Source organism: Perognathus longimembris, chromosome 19 (assembly GCF_023159225.1).
Source record: "Perognathus longimembris pacificus isolate PPM17 chromosome 19, ASM2315922v1, whole genome shotgun sequence".
NCBI lineage: Eukaryota > Metazoa > Chordata > Mammalia > Rodentia > Heteromyidae > Perognathus > Perognathus longimembris.
Window position 1 is genome coordinate 21,867,315 of NC_063179.1, and position 19,150 is coordinate 21,886,464.

The 19,150-nt window shown below is 45.9% G+C and overlaps 1 protein-coding gene across 3 annotated transcripts in view; it reads left to right on the forward strand.

Moving 5' to 3' along the window:
* Egflam (EGF like, fibronectin type III and laminin G domains) overlaps positions 1 to 12,890 on the forward strand; it is a 167,757-nt gene extending 154,867 nt beyond the window's left edge. For 2 of the 3 annotated variants that reach the window (XM_048368572.1, XM_048368573.1), the window contains 4 exons: positions 789 to 932; positions 8,639 to 8,722; positions 11,310 to 11,413; positions 12,153 to 12,890. In XM_048368572.1, coding sequence (XP_048224529.1) covers positions 789 to 932; positions 8,639 to 8,722; positions 11,310 to 11,413; positions 12,153 to 12,307 — 487 coding nt within the window. In that variant the 3' untranslated portion in view covers positions 12,308 to 12,890. Of the gene's footprint in view, positions 1 to 505; positions 627 to 677; positions 933 to 8,638; positions 8,723 to 11,309; positions 11,414 to 12,152 lie in introns of those variants that run through there. The other variant, XM_048368574.1, reaches the window with a different exon arrangement.
* The last annotated feature ends 6,260 nt before the right edge of the window (positions 12,891 to 19,150 follow it).

Sequence of the window (19,150 nt, forward strand, 5' to 3'; positions counted from 1 at the left end):
GCCTTCTAGGTTCTGGGCAGTTCAGTGAGGGCTGTTTATCTCCCTTCCTATGGACTCAAGGCCCAAGGACAGTTTTCCGTGCTCACAGTTCAGAGTAGCTGCTGATTTGGGGGCCCCTTGGCAACGCCCCACTTTCCACTGAGGAATGGGGAACTCTCTTCTTATTTATTTACTTAAAATTTTTTTGAAAGTCTGAATTTGAGAGTCTTTATTGGGGATGTTAGCGGTTTGCAGGTGGGCCAATGACAAAAAACCTGCAGCCCCGAGTAGAGTTTGCACCAAGCTTTTAAAGACAAAGGTCACATGTTAGGTGGAGACCAAGCCTCAGCAAAGTATTATACATAAACACAGTACAAGGAGTGGAGTTCTTCTTGGGCTAAACAACAGAATAACTACATATTGGGCAACTGTATTCCAAGCAGCCTTCAGTGATAGTATTGGAAAAGAAGACAGCAGGTATACATGAGGACAGCCCCGAACAGTGGCATTGACTACAGTCTTGCTATTGTCTGATCCCACAAACACTCTCTTCTAGAGGTCACTATACCTGGCGGGGCGGGGGGGGGGGGGGGGGGAGCTGCTGCTGTGGAGTGAACACCCAGACCTTTAAACAAATGGTTTGACACGTAGAGGTAGTGCTATGTCTTGTCTCCTAGAATTATAACCGTGTCAGAAAGGCTAGATTCCCTCCATACCTAAACATCTTGAAGCCAGAAGGCCACACAGGGATTACTTGAAAATATATACTGGTATTTGATTTTGTGGGCTTGTTTGTGTATTTCCTCCAGGGTGTCTGGATCTAGATCCAATGTGTTCATGAGGTTTAAGACGACTGCTAAGGATGGCCTGTTGATGTGGAGAGGAGACAGTCCCATGAGACCCAACAGTGACTTCATTTCTTTGGGCCTTCGAGAAGGAGCCCTGGTGTTCAGGTAACCTCCTTTGCTTTTCACCGGGATCTAGAATTCTTTCTCAGGCAGTGAAGGTAATATCAAATGAAGCTGTTTTTAAAGTGAGCCAAAACACTGCTGGAATTAGCTGGAACTGGAACCTCCAGATTGACTTGAGACTCATGGTTTTTCTTTTTCATTTTAAGGAAATATTTTTATTATCTAAGTAGTTGTACTAAGGAGTCGCCATTCGACAAAGCAGATTATGAATACAGTGAGTCTTGATCAATGTCATCCTTTTCAATACTCTCTCCTGGTTTTTCTTTAAGCATCTTTTAGGAAATTGCCTGGCTCATGGCATCCTACAGAACAGATTTTGTCTGCTTCTTATTTCTATACATTACATTTGTTGGGGTACCATGTTTACACAATAGTGGCACATTTGGTAGTTTTATTTAGGAGCTGTTTGGTAAAGCCTAAGGTATTTAATGTTTGGTCCTCTGCAGAACAATCCTGTGAGTCGTGTGCTATATGTTATCATTGTATGTCCCAACTTTCCAGGCAGGAAGAAGCTGGGTGCCAGTGGCTCCCACCTGTATTCCCAGCTTCTCAGGAGGCTGAGAGCTGAACTTTGCATCAAAACCAGCCTGGGCAGGAAAGTCTGTGAGACTTGTCTCTCCAATTAACCATCAAAAGGCCAGAAATGGAGTTATCACTCAACTGGTAGAACACTAGCCTTGAGTGAAAAAGCCCAGGCATTGAGTTCAAGAACCAGAACATTCTCTCTCTCTCTCTCTCTATCTCTCTCTCTCTCTCTCTCTCTCTCTCTCTTCTCTCTCTCTCTCTGTCTCGCACACACACACAAACACGAATTAGGAAGTGGAAGGAGGATTTTGATATTGTCAAAAACCATGAAAGCCAAATGTGGAAAGAGGTCAACTCAGGATGGTCTGAAAGTCTAAATGACAAGACCCGGCTTTAAATTCCATTTTGTGTCCCTTGGGCTGTGTGAACTTGGGAAGAATCTTGCTTTTCAGACAAGAAAATAAAAGCACAAAGTCATGCCTGGATAAATCAGACATCCTAATACTTCTTGGGTAATTCCCTACTACAGTCATCAGAAGTTCTTACCTCTTTTAAGTGAATTTAGATTTCTCTCAAGTTTGCCAAACAGGTGCTGCAAAGCGGTTAAATTATTACCTGGACAATTTCTTCTCCCCACTCTTACTCTCTACCAGAATGGTTGGGAGCCAAGTCTCCAAGAGGCAGGAACTGTCTTGTGTAATACATAAACACTTCTCTCCCCAGAGACTGCCACACATCCTCACTTGAGGTTGGAAATGGCTCATTTTGACCAATGGTTATCAAGGACTTGAAGGACTTAGAAATGTAGATTCTCAAGCCTCACTGTTGATCATTCTGGCCCAGCGAAGGAGGTGTGCTGTGGCCATTTCCCCAGATGGTTCAAGGGTGTGCAAAGGCCTGGGATCCTTTGCTCTGTCTCTGGACCACCTGCCCCACAGGGCAGCCATGCCTCGGGCTTTTTATTCTTTTAATGCACCAGCTGGTGATGAGCCTAAGTGTTCAGTAAGTGAAAAGAAATGAGTTCAAATTGACTTAGACAAAGGAGAGAGAACTGAGCTAGGGACATAATAAATTAATTCTGGGGCTTTTTTTTGCCAATGAAATGCTAAGATCATTTATAGCTAGAAGAGAAGAACATGAATCTTCAATTTGGAAACAAGGCATTTTGGAAGAAAATGGCACTTGTCCAGCCCTGCACCTGTCCCTAAATAGCACAGCTTGCTCAGGTGATTACGTTTTGTGATGATGGGGACTTTGGGATTGCTGTGTAGTGAAGACTGGAAACTGGCAGGAGAGGGGTAGCTGCTCCCCATCCCTCTCCTCTCCCTGACCTCGGTCCCCTCCCCCTCCTGAGGTCAGAAGAAGGAGAGCTTTTCCAACTTGGGTCCTGCTGCTGCCTCAAAGCCATTTTCCTGTGGTTTTCCTGTGGTTAACCTCATCAAGGCCTCAAGTACTTGATTGTGCCCAGAAAAGGGAACTGAAACAGTAGCTGAGCCGCGGGTGGGATGACCCAAGTTCCCCCCTCACTGGAGAGCCAAAACTAATTCTCAGGCCTGACAAGGAAACTTGAGAAGTCCAGGGCCGGCCCCCAACCCCCACCAGCCCTGCTTGCTTAGCGTCACTCCAGCCCTAGAGAGGAATCCCATCTGCCCACCATTCCTTACCCTTCCCTTCCCTTCCCTTCTAATAGTTCTGCTTCACCCTGGACACACTTCTTAGATTACTCTGCCTTTCTTGAATTTCTGAAAGTTGTCCTTATGCTTTTTTTCATTATTATTGTTATTAACTAATTATACAAAGGGGTTACACTTTTATAAGGCAGGTTATGAATAAAATGCTTCTTGGACAATGTCACCCCTTTCTTCTCCCTCATTTTCCTGTCATTGTTATTGTAGAGGTGATATACAGAGGTGTCACAGCCCTTTCCCCACTTCCTCCCCGTTTTCCCCTCTCATCCCTTCCCACAAGTTGTACAGTTCATTCTCAGCCTGGTGTCTAGCCAGTACCATTGTTCATAGTTCATTTTTTACAGAATTGAATGCAATGACTGCATTTGCTCACCCTTCCTCCCTCCATTCCTGTGCCTCCTCCACTTTTGCTCACCCCTCCTAAAACAAGGGTCATGTTTCATATTTCCACTTTCTGATATGTTTCTACTATACTATTTTGATAAACAGTACTTTCCTTGTTCAAGGAAGTTATGCCTTTGATTCCTCCTCCAAATACACTTTTCTGTAATCAGCTTTTGGTTTGTTTGGCTGTCTTCTGCTTAAGACATCCAGCTAAGTCTAGGCCCAGGTAGATTTGTGTTGGTGCCTGAGCACCTCCAGGCTTTTCCCTTGGATTGCCTAGTTTCCTCTTCCCATCTTTCCCTCTGATGGGCCAGGCCAGAGACTGGAAAAGGTATGTAGTAGAGGCTACTGGCTTGCAAATGCCAATGCACAGTGAGTCACCAGGGAACTTATTGCAAAGGTGCATTGTTTGGCCTATCTACCCCAGGGTTGTGATGAACTAGGAGTAGAGTAGATTAGTACCAAGATCTCATTGGGGCACAAAACACCCCAAATGATTCCAGGTACCACACCTTGACACACAGGGTCTGGAGTGGTTTGGGGGTTACATATGCCTGATCCTCGTGGCTGTTCGATCTCATGCTGGTTGCCTAACTTCTCTGAGCTTCTGTTTCTTCATCTGTAAAAGGAAAAGGTTAATTGTAAGAAGTAAATGAATTAACTCATAGAAAAGGTTTAACTCGTAGTTAAGTATAGCGGGTTACTATTAGTGGTCATGCAAATAAAACTTCTTGATCTCAGTTAAGTGTTTTCTGGGCTCTAGAGTCCCTGACTGAGAGAGATAGCATATGCAATGAAGTTAGTATAATATAACTACTTTGAAAAGGTTAGTTCTTATCAGTGTTGTTTTTCACTATGCCTTGAGGGCTGTGTACATGAAGGGGGCCGGAGAGCAACCTGTTCTCCTGGGCGGAGATCAAGTATAGGCATCAGGCAGGCTCTAATAGTTGAGACAGGTCCAAAGCAAACAAGGGACCATCTAACATAACAAAGCACACTGTGGCTTCCTAGACTGTCTTCTCTGTGGAAATGCTAGTCTTGTTGTTAACTTAGAGCCTAAAGCCCTCTTTCTGGAGCATCGCGGAGAGCAGAACACCAAGCAATTATTTATAGCTTTAGTATAAGGCTAAACAGGAAAAAAAAAAAAGAGAAAAAAATGCTCAGCTAAAATGAATGTGGCATTGTATTTTATCTTCTGCTTTGCTTTGTTTTGTTCTGTAATTATATGTGGAACATAATACACACTGGGTGGACTTAGGAACACCAATCAACATTCTTTCCCTCTAACATTTTTAGACAACAGAGAAAGGGGAGAGATCTGACACTAATACAGTGCCTTGAACTACAATGTATGGGGCATGACTAAAAGAGTCGCCACATAGGTCATGATGTAGTATTTCCTAGTGGCCCAGCTTGGTGTTATGGGGCAACCTTTGGTGCATTCCAATCTGAGTGGCTCAGGATAAGCCATTCATTATACTCAGAGACACAGCACATTGGTAGAGAAACCAGACTGGTGTTCATTCATTAAATTTTTGTGTGTGTGTGTGAAGCCATAACTTTTATATAGGGCACACTTGCTCAATGAACAGCTTGAAAAAAAATCTAAAATATGCTGGGTGCCAGTAGCCTATGCCTGTAATCTTACCTACCCAGGAGGCTGAGATCTGAGGATCATGGTTCAAAGCCAGCCTGTCTAGGAAAGTCCATGAGACTCGTGTCCAATTAAACACCAGAAAACTGAAGTGGAGCTGTGGTTCAAAGTGGAAGAGCACTAGCCTTGAGTGACAAAGCTCAAGAGTGGTACCCAGGCCCTGAGTTCAAGACCCATGACCAACTAAGGAAAAATCTAAAATAGATTGACATTGCCATCATTTCCAAACTGGTTTCCTCATCCCTCTGCAACCCCTCTTTCTTCCACTTACTTGTATGGAAGAGGGAGCTGTTCGAGAGTAGGACAGACTGGGAAAGCAGGTTGCTAATCAGAGGGTCTGAAGTCATAAGGTAGGGGTTGAAAAGTCAGGCTATGGAGATGCCAACCCACAGTGATGGCCGAATCTGGCCTGAAAGATTCCATGTTGGCTCCCCCAAACCTACGCTGCCCTTTTGTGTGAAGCAGGAGAGCTCTGGGGCTGCAGGATGGAAGGAAGTCCATGGCTGATCCACATGGGACCTCATGTAGCTGCAAAGGTCGTTGGACACAAGCCTGATCCTGTTCAGCCCTGTGATCATAGCCAGGTCACCTTGATTAGGTCATGCTGGAGTTCTTGAGTGCTCTGGTTACATATTGACAGGCTGTAGGGCCACTCTCCCAGAAGTGCCTGCGAAATTAACTCTTGGTAGAAACTTTCTTCTTCTCCTGGGTACTCAGTGTGCACATTCGCCCTGGCATACAAACCAGCCTAAATGCCACCGGGATTTGAGGTGGTGTCTTTATTTTGTTTCCACTCTGTTTTGTACTTTCTATGGGATGTGACTTAACTTTTCTCAGGATCTTGCAGGGTTCTGGCTGGTATTCAACCGAAAGGAAAATTTACACTCAGGGACAAGAAGCAAATTTCCCATGTCACAGCAAATTGATGAGACTGAGGAGCCTGGCAGATTCATGAAACCCAAATGTCTGTGGTCCATCACCCATGTTGTCCCTCAGAAAAGCCAGAGATAGTAACTGGGCTGTGTCTTCCAGCAAGCTCCTATTCATTTCTTCAATAAGGACTTGGCCACCACGTAATGAGATGTGAAATATTCCACCTCGCAGCTGCTCGGCCCCAGCAGACGCTCATGGGAAAAGGCTCAAGGAAACAGTGGAGTGTTCAGGGTCACAGTGGCAGCTTGTTCCCGGGGTTGATCAAATTGTCACAGATTCTATGGTTACTTCCATGTTGATGGCTATATGGTTTCTTTCAGCCTCTGTATGAAAGGAACAGCCTCCAGCTTCTCTCTGGGAAAAGCCAAGGTCTTTTTATTCTTGTTCTGTTCTCAAGACCAAGGCATGTGAGCACTCCAAAACCATCTGGTTTTCCTCTACGCATCCTTATTTCTTGGATGAGGAGGTAAGGCACCTCCCCTCCCAAGATGAGCAGAGTGGTCCCAGTGGAACACTCTTCAGTCAGAATATGATCGCTTGGGCCTTATTAATTATCCAGGGAAAGTCTGGGCAATTGGCCAAGTGCCCAGGCTAGAGTAGTCACTCACTAAATATTTGCTGGATTGAATTAAATTAGAATAATTGAATGAATACTGGATAGAGAGGGAGTTCTCTCTGGTAAATAACATGTTTATGTCTTCTGATACCTTTAGGGTTTTAGGGCATCTGGGACCTGAAATTGGAAATTGGAAACTACTAGGTAGATCTGACATCATAGTAAAATGGTTTTATTGCAGGTAGTACAGCAAGTTTCCAAATTAGATTGTGTTTTTCGGTTCTAGGTGGGCATGAATTTGAGGGCAGAAACTGTGGCCATTGTAATGCTACACACAATAGGCCTTGTTAGGGCCACCTTCAGCCTTCCCAGGGTCAGAGGATGGCCTTACAATTCTCTAAGCCCGATCCTATGGCTCCGCATTTACAGGTTCCCACAATACCTCATTTTTTTTTCAAATCTAAGGTATCATTGATTAGAAGACGTGTCTTCAGAAAGACAAGAGAGGAGAAAATGACCATAATTGGTGGAATTGAGTCGGGGGTAGGGGGGAACATTGTAATATTTTAGAATAACAAACCAGAGCTGGCAAGATAAGCTGTTGGGGACATTACCTATCAGTATGTGGTGTCAAAGGAAAGGACAGAACAGGGGAAAGTTTCTAAGTCACAGCAAGTACAGCAAGCTATGAATACATTAGCTTTGTGGTTTCAGGCAAATTCTTTTGATGTCTTCTGGGTTCAGCCTACTCTGCAACGATGTGTTAAAAAAAAGGGCTATCCGGGTGCCAGTAGCTTATACCTGAAATCCTAGCTCCCCAGGAGGCTGAGATCTGACAATTGGGGTTCAAAGCCAGTATGGACAGACAAATCCACAAGAGTCTTATCTCCAAATAATCACCAAAAGCTGGCAGTGGAGGTGTGACTCATGTGGCAGAACTCTAGCCTTGAGTGAAAAAGCTATGGGAAAGTGTGAGGGCCATGAATTTAAGAAGCAGTATCAACATACGTTTAACAAATTACCACAGATTAAAGGCTTTAAAACAGTAGGAGAGGCAAAAAATTCAAAATACGACATGTGGCCAGCACTGCTTCTTTCCCAGGGTCTGAGAGGGAGAGTCTTTTCCGTGCCCTTCTCTATTACTTACTTAGGGGTTACTACTCAAGTGTCTTCACAATCCTTGGGGTCACTTAGCTTGTATGCATCATTCCCCTCTCTGCCATTATTCACATAACATCTTCCCCCATGTGTCTCTATCTCTTGTGTCCTGATCTCTTCTTCTGTGGATACTAGCCATGTTGGATCTATAGCTGTCCTGAGTCCAGAAGACTTCATCCTAGCTAACATCAGATCCTGTTTCCAAATAAGATTGTGTTTTTAGGTTCTAGGTGGACATGAATTTGAGGAAAACATTCTTCAACACAGTATGGCATGATAAAGTCCCTCTCTTGTTCCTGATTTTACAGAGCTGATGTTTCCATGTATGGGCTGAAGACAATTCAACCTTGATTCCCCTGTGCTAATTGACAAAAGCCAGTCACAAAAAAAAGACAAATATTTCATGATCGGGAATCTGTAATAGTGAAGGCCGTAGACACAGAAAGTAGAAGGCTGGTTGTCAGAGGGTCGAAAGGGCACCAAAGGGGAGTTACTATTTAATGTGTACAGTGTGTTTTACTTCGCAAGGTGGAATGAGTGGTAGAGGTTGGTTGTGCAACAATGTGAAAGTACTTAGCCCTTCTGAGCTGTACTTACCACATGGTTAAGACTGAAAAATCACTCATGTGCTGACATGGAAACTGACTACCTTTTGTGTTTCTGTGCAATCAAGGACACTTCATTCCATGTTTCCAAGAACCTTTGCCACGAGAATCCTTCATGAATGGGTATCTGCCTGCACCTCAGTGCTTATTATGATTTCAGTCTTATTCTTCTCTAATGTCTTTAGCTACAACCTGGGCAGTGGTGTGGCGTCCATCATGGTGAATGGCTCCTTCAATGATGGCCGGTGGCACCGAGTCAAAGCGGTCAGGTGAGCACTGAGCACCACAGGATGCAGCCAGCAAGGAGACAATGCATGTGACGTCTAAGTCCCCTTCAGTCCCTGTCCTCATCCCCAGCCGTCCTGGCCTCCTCATAATCCTGACCCAAAGTACTCCACGCATTTGCTGCTAAGTCCCACCTGTGACCTCCATGGACACCGACAGCCAGAGACCAAACCCTCACATGTGCCCTGAGCAGTGGGTGAGCTCCAGGGAAAACATGTTGCATTTTTATTTGTGTGTGTGTGTGTGTGTGCACTTTCTTTTGCCAGTACCAGGACTTGAACTCAAGGCCTCTTGTTCTTGCTTGTCTTCAGCCATGCCTCCATCCCTTGCATTTTGCTGATTCATTGGGGATGGATTTTTCAGTGACTTCTCTGCCTGGGCTGGCTTTGAACCACAATCTAGAGCTCAGCTTCCTGAGTAGCAAGAATGATATACATGAGCCCCAGGCACCCAGCTTTGAGAAAAAGTCTTTTTTGATGACTGTGTTCATAAACAAAATCCAGTGATGAGGTTTTAGGACATGAGGACTTGGAAGAGTACACTACAACTTTCCTTCCCTCCCTTCCCAATACAAGAATATTGGAAAACCAACATCCTTGCCTGACGGTCTTGTATTCACTGGGAGGCCAACAAACAATAAGTAATCAACACAGTAAGAATGAAAGTAGGTACAGTGTAAGGAAGTGGTGCCTTGTTGCAAACGGCCTGGAGCAAAGCAATGATGGAGACTGGACCGTGGGATTGGTTTGGGGGCACCAGGGGCTGCCTCACTCCAGCAACAGATCCACAGGATCCCATGAGCAGGGCTTTTATTCATTATCAAACAGGAGAGTAGGTGCAGAAAACAAGGTAGCCATCTTTAAGAGATAAGGGCAGCAGGGTGGGGGGAACAATCCTAGCATTAGTGGCATCCTGAAAACAGGGTGTGAAGGTGAGCAATAAAGGGCCAATTTGATTAGGCCACCTGCCAGCTCCAAGGTCAAGTGAAGATGAGATTATCAGGAGGGCAGAAACTGTGGCCATTGTAATGCTACACACAATAGGTCTTGTTAGGGTCACCCTCAGCCTTCCCAGGGTCAGAGGATGGCCTTAAAATTCTCTAAGCCCGATCCTATGGCTCTGCATTTACAGGTTCCCACAATACCTCATTTTTTTTTTTTCAAATCTAAGGTATCATTGATTAGAGGACGTGTCTTCAGAAAGACAAAGAGAGGAGAAAATCACGGTAATTGGTGGAATTGAGTCAGGGGTGGGGGGGAACATTGTAATATTTTAGAATAACAAACCAGAGCTGGTAAGATAAGCTGTTGGGGACATTACCTATCAGTATGTGGTGTCAAAGGAAAGGACAGAACAGGGGAAAGCTTTCTTTTTTTTTTTCTCAAATTTTTATTATCAAACTGATGTACAGAGAGGTTACAGTATCATACGTTGGGCATTGGATACATTTCTTGTACTGTTTGTTGCCTTGTCCCTCATGCCCCCCCAGGGGAAAGCTTTCTTTTTTTTTTTTTTTTTTTTTTTTGGCCAGTCCTGGGCCTTGGACTCAGGGCCTAAGCACTGTCCCTGGCTTCTTCCCGCTCAAGGCTAGCACTCTGCCACTTGAGCCACAGCACGGCTTCTGGCCGTTTTCTGTATATGTGGTGCTGGGGAATCGAACCTAGGGCCTCGGGTATACCGAGGCAGGCACTCTTGCCACTAGGCTATATCCCCAGCCCCCAGGGGAAAGCTTTCTAAGTCACAGTATTAGAAGGTTGCTATCATATAAGGCCTTTGTCAGACCTCTACCAGGACTATAGAAACTACTCTTTAGGTTTGGGTTTAAATAATCCCATTGTTAGGACAGAACCTGACATGTAGTTGATGCTTATATATATTGAGATGTTTGTATTAGCTCTGATGCTGTGTAGGAGAACAAATTTGTTTTCTCTGTCCGTTAAAGAATTAAAAGACAGCTCATGAGCTCATGGCTATAATTCTAGTTACTTGGGAGGCTGAGAGCCTGAGGATTGCTGTTCAAGCTAGCCCAGGCAGGAAAGTCCATGAAACTCTAACCACCCCAAAAAAATCCACAAATGAAGCGGTGGTTCTAGTGGTAGAACTCCAGCCTTGAGCCTAATACCTCAGGGACAGTGCGCAGGCCCTGAATTCAAGGACCCAGGACCAGTGTGCACACACACACACACACACACGTACGTGGACACACACGCACACAAGAATTATAAGACAGGAAAATGTTTAAAGTAAACACAGTAAGTTTATTTGAAAGTGAAAGGAAGTCAGTGAAAGCAAGTAGCATGATTCTCCATCCACCCCTAGAGAGGCCCAAAAGAAATCTAATAGAGTCCTCTTCTGGGCTTTGTACCAGTGGCTTGAAGGAGAAGCCTTTGAAAAGCATTTGAGCAGAAAGAAGCCCAAGGCACTAGGGGGATAAAAAGCACCACAAGGAGCCACATGTTACCGTCCGTGTTAGAGCAGCCACCTTTTATCCCTACCTACCCAGCAGTTTCCCTTTGTTTCTCTCTCAGCTCCAAAAATAATGGTTTGTTTTGGTTTTGCTATGCATTACAGAGATGGCCAATCAGGGAAGATCACAGTGGATGACTACGGAGCCAGAACAGGGAAGTCACCGGGCATGATGAGACAACTCAACATCAATGGGCCTCTGTATGTGGGTAAGTGACCTTGACCCAATCTAAATTAGTCTAGGGTTTCCTTGTTGGTTCTTTATTTGTTGTGAGAGGGTTGTGCATTACTAGTTCAGTTAAATACCTGGAAATCAGGAAGCTGTTCAGATATTCCATTCTTCCATAATCTGACTTCTGACTCACAGAAGGGACAGGAAGGGGCTCATTGACATATTTTTGTGCTTTGGACCTACCCACCAGGAAAACTATGCTATTCTTGTTTATAGAACAAGAAACTTCTAAATATAGCCACATATTCTCTCTGGAAAAGGAAGATGTATCTTTCTAGTCTCTCAGAATACAATGAGTAGTACATCTATAAATGGCTTCTCCTCCACTAATGGAGGTGTATAAACATGAAAAGCCAGTTCCCTTCTATATTTTCTACAAGTGAACCTAATTGAAAGCAGTCACCATCAGTATATTTCTTTTGATTGAAAATGACATCACCTTTAATGACATAGTATGATGTTGATATCATACAACATTTCACAGTTTTATGATAGTCATTTGGGCCAGTAATCACATATGAGGTATGTTTTTATAACCTTTTTCTGTTTATCAGATTGATCCAAGTCAATCTACTCTTTTGGGGAAAATTATAAAACAGATGTGATGTACTAAGCAGTTTCTTCTTGTCAGTCAAGGCATGCCTTGGCAGGTGGACATTGAATATACCTCTGACACTTCTTCTCTGGTTCCTTCCAACCTATTTGCTTCCCGTCAGGTGGAATGAAGGAAATTGCTCTGCACACCAACAGGCAGTACATGCGAGGCCTTGTGGGCTGCATCTCTCATTTCACCCTGTCCACCGATTACCACATTTCCCTCGTGGAAGATGCTGTGGATGGAAAAAACATCAACACTTGTGGAGCCAAGTAACACCAGTTGTCCTTGCACGAGGAACAGAGGCTCTGCTTTGAGCATCCTGGGGACCCTGAGACACAGCCTGATGCCTCTCACACAGAGGCCTGGAGACCAGATGTGTTTCCTCTCATTAAGAAGAAAGTACACCCTGATGGAAACTGAGAACCAAGATGGAGGCTCTCGTGGCCTTTCCTGCTGACACTCTATGGGTCACACTCCATGTAGGAAGTGTCAGGCTTTAGCTATTGAATGTGTAGCATCTGCCAGAGAATCACACATTAATGTGAATTCCACAGTCTGTCTGTTGTAGTTCAATGACTGTGTTGTGACTCAGAAAGACAAAGAGAAAGAGAGAACCTTACAAAGCAGTATTAAGCTACTTCTCTCCTTCCCTGACTTATGACTCCATTACTGACAACAGAATAACTGTGTGACCTTGAATTTCAGAGTTCCCACCTTGGCCCATGGATTGTTCAAATTAACTCTTTCCATTCCTTACTGTCTGGCTTAATGTAGTCTTGACATTTCATGAAAATAAAGGTTGGGGGAGATGAAACCTATAATCATATTGTGGCCCCCTTCCCCATAACTTACCTTTTTTTTTTTTATAAAGACAAATCTTTAAAAATGGGCCCCATGATTTTGTAGCTGTACTTTTCTATGTGTATATTTTTTTATAGCTGCAGACTGCCCAAACAATATACTTTTGGAAGTTAGGGTGGATGACCCTGCTTCTTGGAATTTTTTCTAAAACTTTTCTCCCAGAGGAGACTGGTTTGGGCCACTTATGACGTCAGTGAGTGGTAGAGATGACTTAGGTGGGGCATGGTGGGAGATTACCATTCTTTTGCAGTACCTATTGATGATTCAAGAGGATAAATATGAAATTTAGTACAATGAGTAAGCTAAGAGGCTGTGAGACACTGTCATTTTGTTTTAAGAGGAGGGAGAATGTATGTAATAAACCTGAATAAAGGGGATGAAGAAGGCAAGAACTCATTCATTCATGGAGATGCTTTTACAGATGCCGCATCTACAAATGGACAGTAAGGCTATTGGCTGGGCAGAGACGGGGGGGTTTGGGGGGGGGGTTATGCCCTGAACAGGGTCCAAAGATGTTGACAAGAATGTGAGGAAGGGAGCTTTCGCGGTTTCTTCAGCTGTGCCCCTTTGCTCTGCATGCGCGTGACTTCTGCTGACAGCTGCCTCACTGGCAGGTCCCCATGACAGAACTTGCTAAGAGAAAGCTGAGATGAACGCTGCCCCCAGAGAGGGGGGGAAATTGGATCTAGCTCAGGCAAGAGCCTATAATTAGCCCTCTTGCTTGTGCAGTATTCATTCAGTCAAGACTTTAGAGCCTGATACAAAGCATAGTTTTAAGCATATGAAGACTTCTAGCAAATGACTATACAATAGATAGTTTTTCCCTGTGCCCCAATTTTCTGCCTTCTGTCTTCAGAAGCATTTGGTGATCCAGATCTTTTCTACCAAAGGAAACCAGGAAGCTTTCCAAATACGCCATTCGTCCAACAACATCATAACACCAATCCTCCCACCCTGCACATAGGACTCGCTGGTCAGTGCAACCTGGAGAGAAGTCCCATGTAGAAAGTCAGTGCTGCCACCTCCCAGCCCCTCTCACCGCAACACCCTGCCCTTGGAGACTGCTGGAGCCAATGATTTGGAAAATAGAACGGAGTGGCTCTCACAGTAAATTTTGAATGGATTGTTTCCAGTCTCCAAAAATCCATGGTGATTTTAGGAAAATCGCCAGCTCAGTTCTGGCCAGAGTCGCCTTGCAGATGCATTGCTGTTCCGTGCAAATGCTATCCAGAGTAAAAGGCAATGACCCAGGGACGAGGGGCTAGGAGTGAGTGCAGCTGAAACGGATTGGGAAGCAGGGCTACAGGGGAGAGGTGTCACGGTGTTGAGTCCTGTAAGTGAGAGGGACACAGAGTAGAGGGACTCAGTAGCAAGAAAGGCTTGGGGGGCTGGGGATATGGCCTAGTGGCAAGAGTGCTTGCCTCGTATACGTGAAGCCCTGGGTTCGATTCCCCAGCACCACATATACAGAAAATGGCCAGAAGTGGCGCTGCGGCTCAAGTGGCAGAGTGCTAGCCTTGAGCAAAAAGGAGCTTCAGGGACAGTGCTCAGACCCTGAGTCCAAGTCCCAGGACTGGTAAAAGAAAAAAAGGCTTGGGACTGGAGTGTAGGGAATGATGCTCTTTCATGTTTCTGTGGATAACACTCAGGAAATATGGGATGAGTTAAGAGCAGAGATAGTGAGGAGGATAAAATCTTTAGCCTTAAATAGAGGGATTAGAGCTCAGTACGCATAGGCAGGAGAGCCTGGAATTGTGGGTATCTCCATTTTCTCTACAAGTGTACTTTTAGTCCCAATAATGCCGCCATTTTCCCTCAGTGACGCACAGCAGGATGTACTTATTGCTTATATGCCTTGAGTAACTTACTGGTTGTGTGCTTTGAGCAGCTCTGCTGCTCTGCATGAGCTTGACTAGGGGGTTCCTGTGGTCTCAGCTGGCCTGGCTTACATGTGGAGGGGTTACTGATTTCAGTGGGCCTTGGCTGGGATGGTGGTAAGGTAAGATGACTGGTGCCTGCTTCATCCTTCTTCTGGGATCAGGAGGCTACCCTGAGCCAGCAATTCCATGACAGAAAAGAAGGGCAGGGCATGAAATTCATAGGGAACTTCAGCCACATCCTACTAGTCTATAGATCCAAGAGACGAGAAAAACAGACTGCACCTCCAAAGGGACAAAGGGATTCCCGTCCATATCAAGAAGACCTACTAAGGCACTTGGTGCAGATTCAAGGAGGGGTGATGAAGCAGGGCCTTGAACACAACCAGTCTACCAGTCCACGTTGTGTGGTGGAAACATGGTGCAGTAGGATATGTGGCTTCCTGACCACAGATCTGCTGCAGCTCACCTGTAGTGTGATTTGAGAAGTTCTTGGTGACTGGCCAGGCCCAATGGCAGCAGTGCTAGTCCCTCCCCACGTCCCAACCCTTGCTTCCATCTCCCCTCCTCCATCTGTCCTTCCACCTCTTGTCTGACCTTGGATAGGCACACTCTGAGAAGGCCTTGGATTAGGGTACCTGGCATGGTGAGAGGCAGAGAAGGCTGGTTGGGCTCTTGGCTTTGGCCAGGAAGAAAGGCTTGGCGAAGAGCCAGGGTGCTCAGAGGTTAATTCAGTTCCTATCCTGTGGAGGGGTTATCTGAGGCCTGGGTCCCTGAAAAACATTTGTCCCACAACCAGGATCTGAGGAAATTCCCCAGAATGTCCCTGGCTTCTAAACAAGGTTGTCAGGGGTGAGTGGTACAGGCAAGGTGATACTATCACCCCTATCCTATTAAAGTGGATGTTCATAACACTATGTTTCCTCTATGCCCACCCGAGAGATCTCCCTCAGGCCAGGCTGTAGGGGTTTCTTCATCCCACACATGGACCCCAGTAGCTTCTTAGCTCTGTCTGCTACCACGCTGATGGCTGCCCTCTTATTTGCATTTCATTTCCTAACCAGTCCAGTTCCAACACAAACAGGACTGCTGGTTTTCATACCCACGCCCGAGTTTCACCTTAACTACTGGTGCCTTCCTTCCCACTTCCCTCCATTCCTTCCCTCCACCCCCTCCCAGCTCCCCCTTGAGGGGCGCTGCCTCCTCCCTGAGTGGGAGGCAGGATCTCGGAAATGTGCCCAGAGCTGGCAAGCCCAGTGCTTTCCATTTGGAGGAAATGCTACATTTTTCACCTTTAACCCAGAAAAAAATATGGTTCTCAGAAAGTTTGTTTTTAGCACTGTGAGTTCCCAAAGGAAGACAAATAGGGATTAGGAGGGGCCCAGTCTCTCCTCGCAGCAGCCTGAGCGCCACCCGGACACACACATGCGCACTGCGCACGGCTCTTCCTAAGAGGGAACAGCCCAGGGGTAGCCTGTAGCCTGCAGCCTACAGAAGCCCATTTGCTAGGGAAATACAGGCAGAGAATTCCAGTCCCAAGTGGAAAGGCTTTAGGCGTGTGGCCTGGAAAAGGCATTAACTGTTTCTCCTTCTCTTCTCTGCTTTCTCGAACTTCTGCCCAGCCCAGGAAGCTGCAGGGGGTTGGGAGTGGGAGCTCCACAAGCACTGGAGGCACAACCCCTCCACAGAGAAGAGGAAAATTCAGAGTCATTTGCCCAGAGAGAGCCTGTGTGGGGAGGGGGAGAGGGGAGGAAAATGGGGAGAGTAGACAGGGCATTAGGGTACAAAGCTAGAATCTCAGGTGAAGTATATGTGCTGCATCACGCCTCTTCTACAGCTGGTTCGCGATCTGGAAGCTGTCCGTCCTTTAAGTGTATCCTAACTGGGTGCATGGACTACATGAACTTCAACAAGGATGAGGACGGCAGGCGGCTCTGCCTGGGCTATGGGAGGCCACAGACACCAAGTCTGGAGGCATTTAAGCTGGGTCCTCTGTGGGGGGTCACACAGGACATCCTTAAGAAATTCCAAGTGATCAGTGACCACATTCAGGCCAGCAAAATTGACTATGCCAGTTCAACAGCATATGCGGGCTTCTGGGCTAGGCCTTTGGAATGATCAAACCTCATGCTCTGAAAGCCCTCCTAGCAGGGCCAGAGCAAGTGGGTGCAAAGCCAAAAAGTTGTGCAGAAAGGCAGAGTGTTTGGCATCCACAGTCTACCCAGGATGCCACCATGATGTTGCACTGGGGAGCTGCATCCGGGAACTTTCCTACTTCTTAATCAGATCCTCAGCCAGCATTGACCTGCCCAGGGACTAAGGATTACCAAGCACAAGTCTGAGGCTCACTTGGGTCAGATGGCCTGGCAGTGTAGCTAATGTAGGTGGGGGGAGTGGGGCAAAGGTTGGTCCCCAAAGTCTGCTTGGAAGATATAGCTCTGGTGAGGCAGACATCTTCTGAAACATCTTCCTAAACATCAGAGAACTCTAGCATTAGCAAATCTGAAAGGATAAATCAAGAGAACAATTCCACAGAGCGGGTTTCAGCCCGTCTACAGGCCCATGGGCCTGGATAGAATTCTATTCCCTTGGCCTCTACAAATAACCTTCATCACTCAGGGGGGTTGTTGGAAAGTATTCTAGGCCAGTAGTGCCCTCCCGGGGCCCCTGCTGAGCCCCGGCCAAACCATGGACTGTGAGAGTAAGGCAAACAGCAGGCAAAACCTCCCTGTGTTTCCCCTCTTTGCTTTTTCCTTGCAGAGACATCTTTATCCTAGAAAGCGTGCACTCCCAGGACCACTTGCCATTTCCTGGAAAGACAAGGGAGGAACACTGTGTCCTTGCATCTGGAGGCTTTCTCTTGTCTTCCCTCTCTGCTGTGCTTCGGTGTGTGGCATGGCCTCTCCCAGCGGGTGTTCTGGCTGCCCATGAACTAGTGGACAGCCTGATAGCAAGGGGCCACAGCCTTGACTTGGCTTCGAGAAGACCAGGATTGGAATGCCTTCGAAAAGGAAGGCGAGGGAGGCTTAAGGAATTTGCCATTTATACTCATTTAATGAGAAAAGTACAAGGCACCAGGCCAGTGGATTAGCTGAGGAAAGCCCTGTTAAGAAGCTGGCTGAAGAAAAGCAGAGGCCGAGAAAATGCACCATTAGATGGAGATATCCAGGGGGAGGAAAGGGTACACGGGGTCACAAAGCCCTTGTGCTATAATCTTAGCATCCCTGAGAGCCATTTTATATCCTGCTCAAATTTTGGGGCTGAAAGAGCAACTATGGCAGGGATTTGTGTTGTGAATCACACAAATCAACAGACCATGGAAAAATGAGCCCACTGGTTGTTCAAACCATATGCTCATGATCTCAGGAATGAAGGGACCTTGGTGCCAATGGGTAGAGCCACTTGCCCAGGACAGGAGTCCTTATCCTGCCTAGAATGACCTGGTCCAGCTTGGAATACTGAACATTCTGGGAGTTTGGGCCTTGGGTTGCTGGTGACAAGGATGTGTAATGACTTGCTGGGTCCCCAGGAGCACTACTGTCACTTTCTCTTCCATAGACACTCAACAACACGTGCTCATCTCACATTTACTGAGAATTTGTTATTCACAAACTAATTCCTAGACAGCAAGCTCCAAGAATATAAAGCACAGTGGAGATGCAGCTCTTGAAATCAAGGTGTCAGGGCTGTTGTCTCCCCTGAGATTTGGCACACAAAGATCACTGGTCAGGCAGAAGTCTCTTTTGCAAGAGGATTAGTCCATTTGTTAAGAGTTTCTTGATTTGGTTGGGCCCACCCAAAATCATTTCTCATTTTGTTAACTACTGTTAACTAATTAGTAACCTCATTCTGGGAGTGACAGCCCATCATATTCAGAGTTTGGGACAAGAACCTATGACATCATGGAGCAAGAATTCTGGGGACCTTTTTAGATTCCTGCCTGCCACAATGCTCATCAACTCTGCCTTCCAGTCTCTCCTACCTCCAGGTAATACTTCACAGGAAACCAGAAACATTTTCTTAAAATGTATATGGTATATCACGGACTATAGATCTGCTGCCAACTTAAGTATGTGCCACAGTCTGCCACTTCCCTAAACAATGAGTCAAACAGACTGGGAGGATATGGGAATTCTATGCCCAATGTAAAATGATTTTGACATTCCTATTTATAGGAACTCAAAATCCTGTCCTCTTTGAGTTCAAGGACCCTCTGCCAATGACTAAGTGCCCAGGCGGGAGTACAGTGGTTGATCTGGTGCTCTTGGGACTGAGGAAACTGAGTCAGGCAGCCTAGCTTCCCAGTGGCCACTCAGCATGAGCTCTGGGGTAACCCTTGCTAGCAGCCTCTGTTGGGCATTTCCTAGAGGAAACAGCA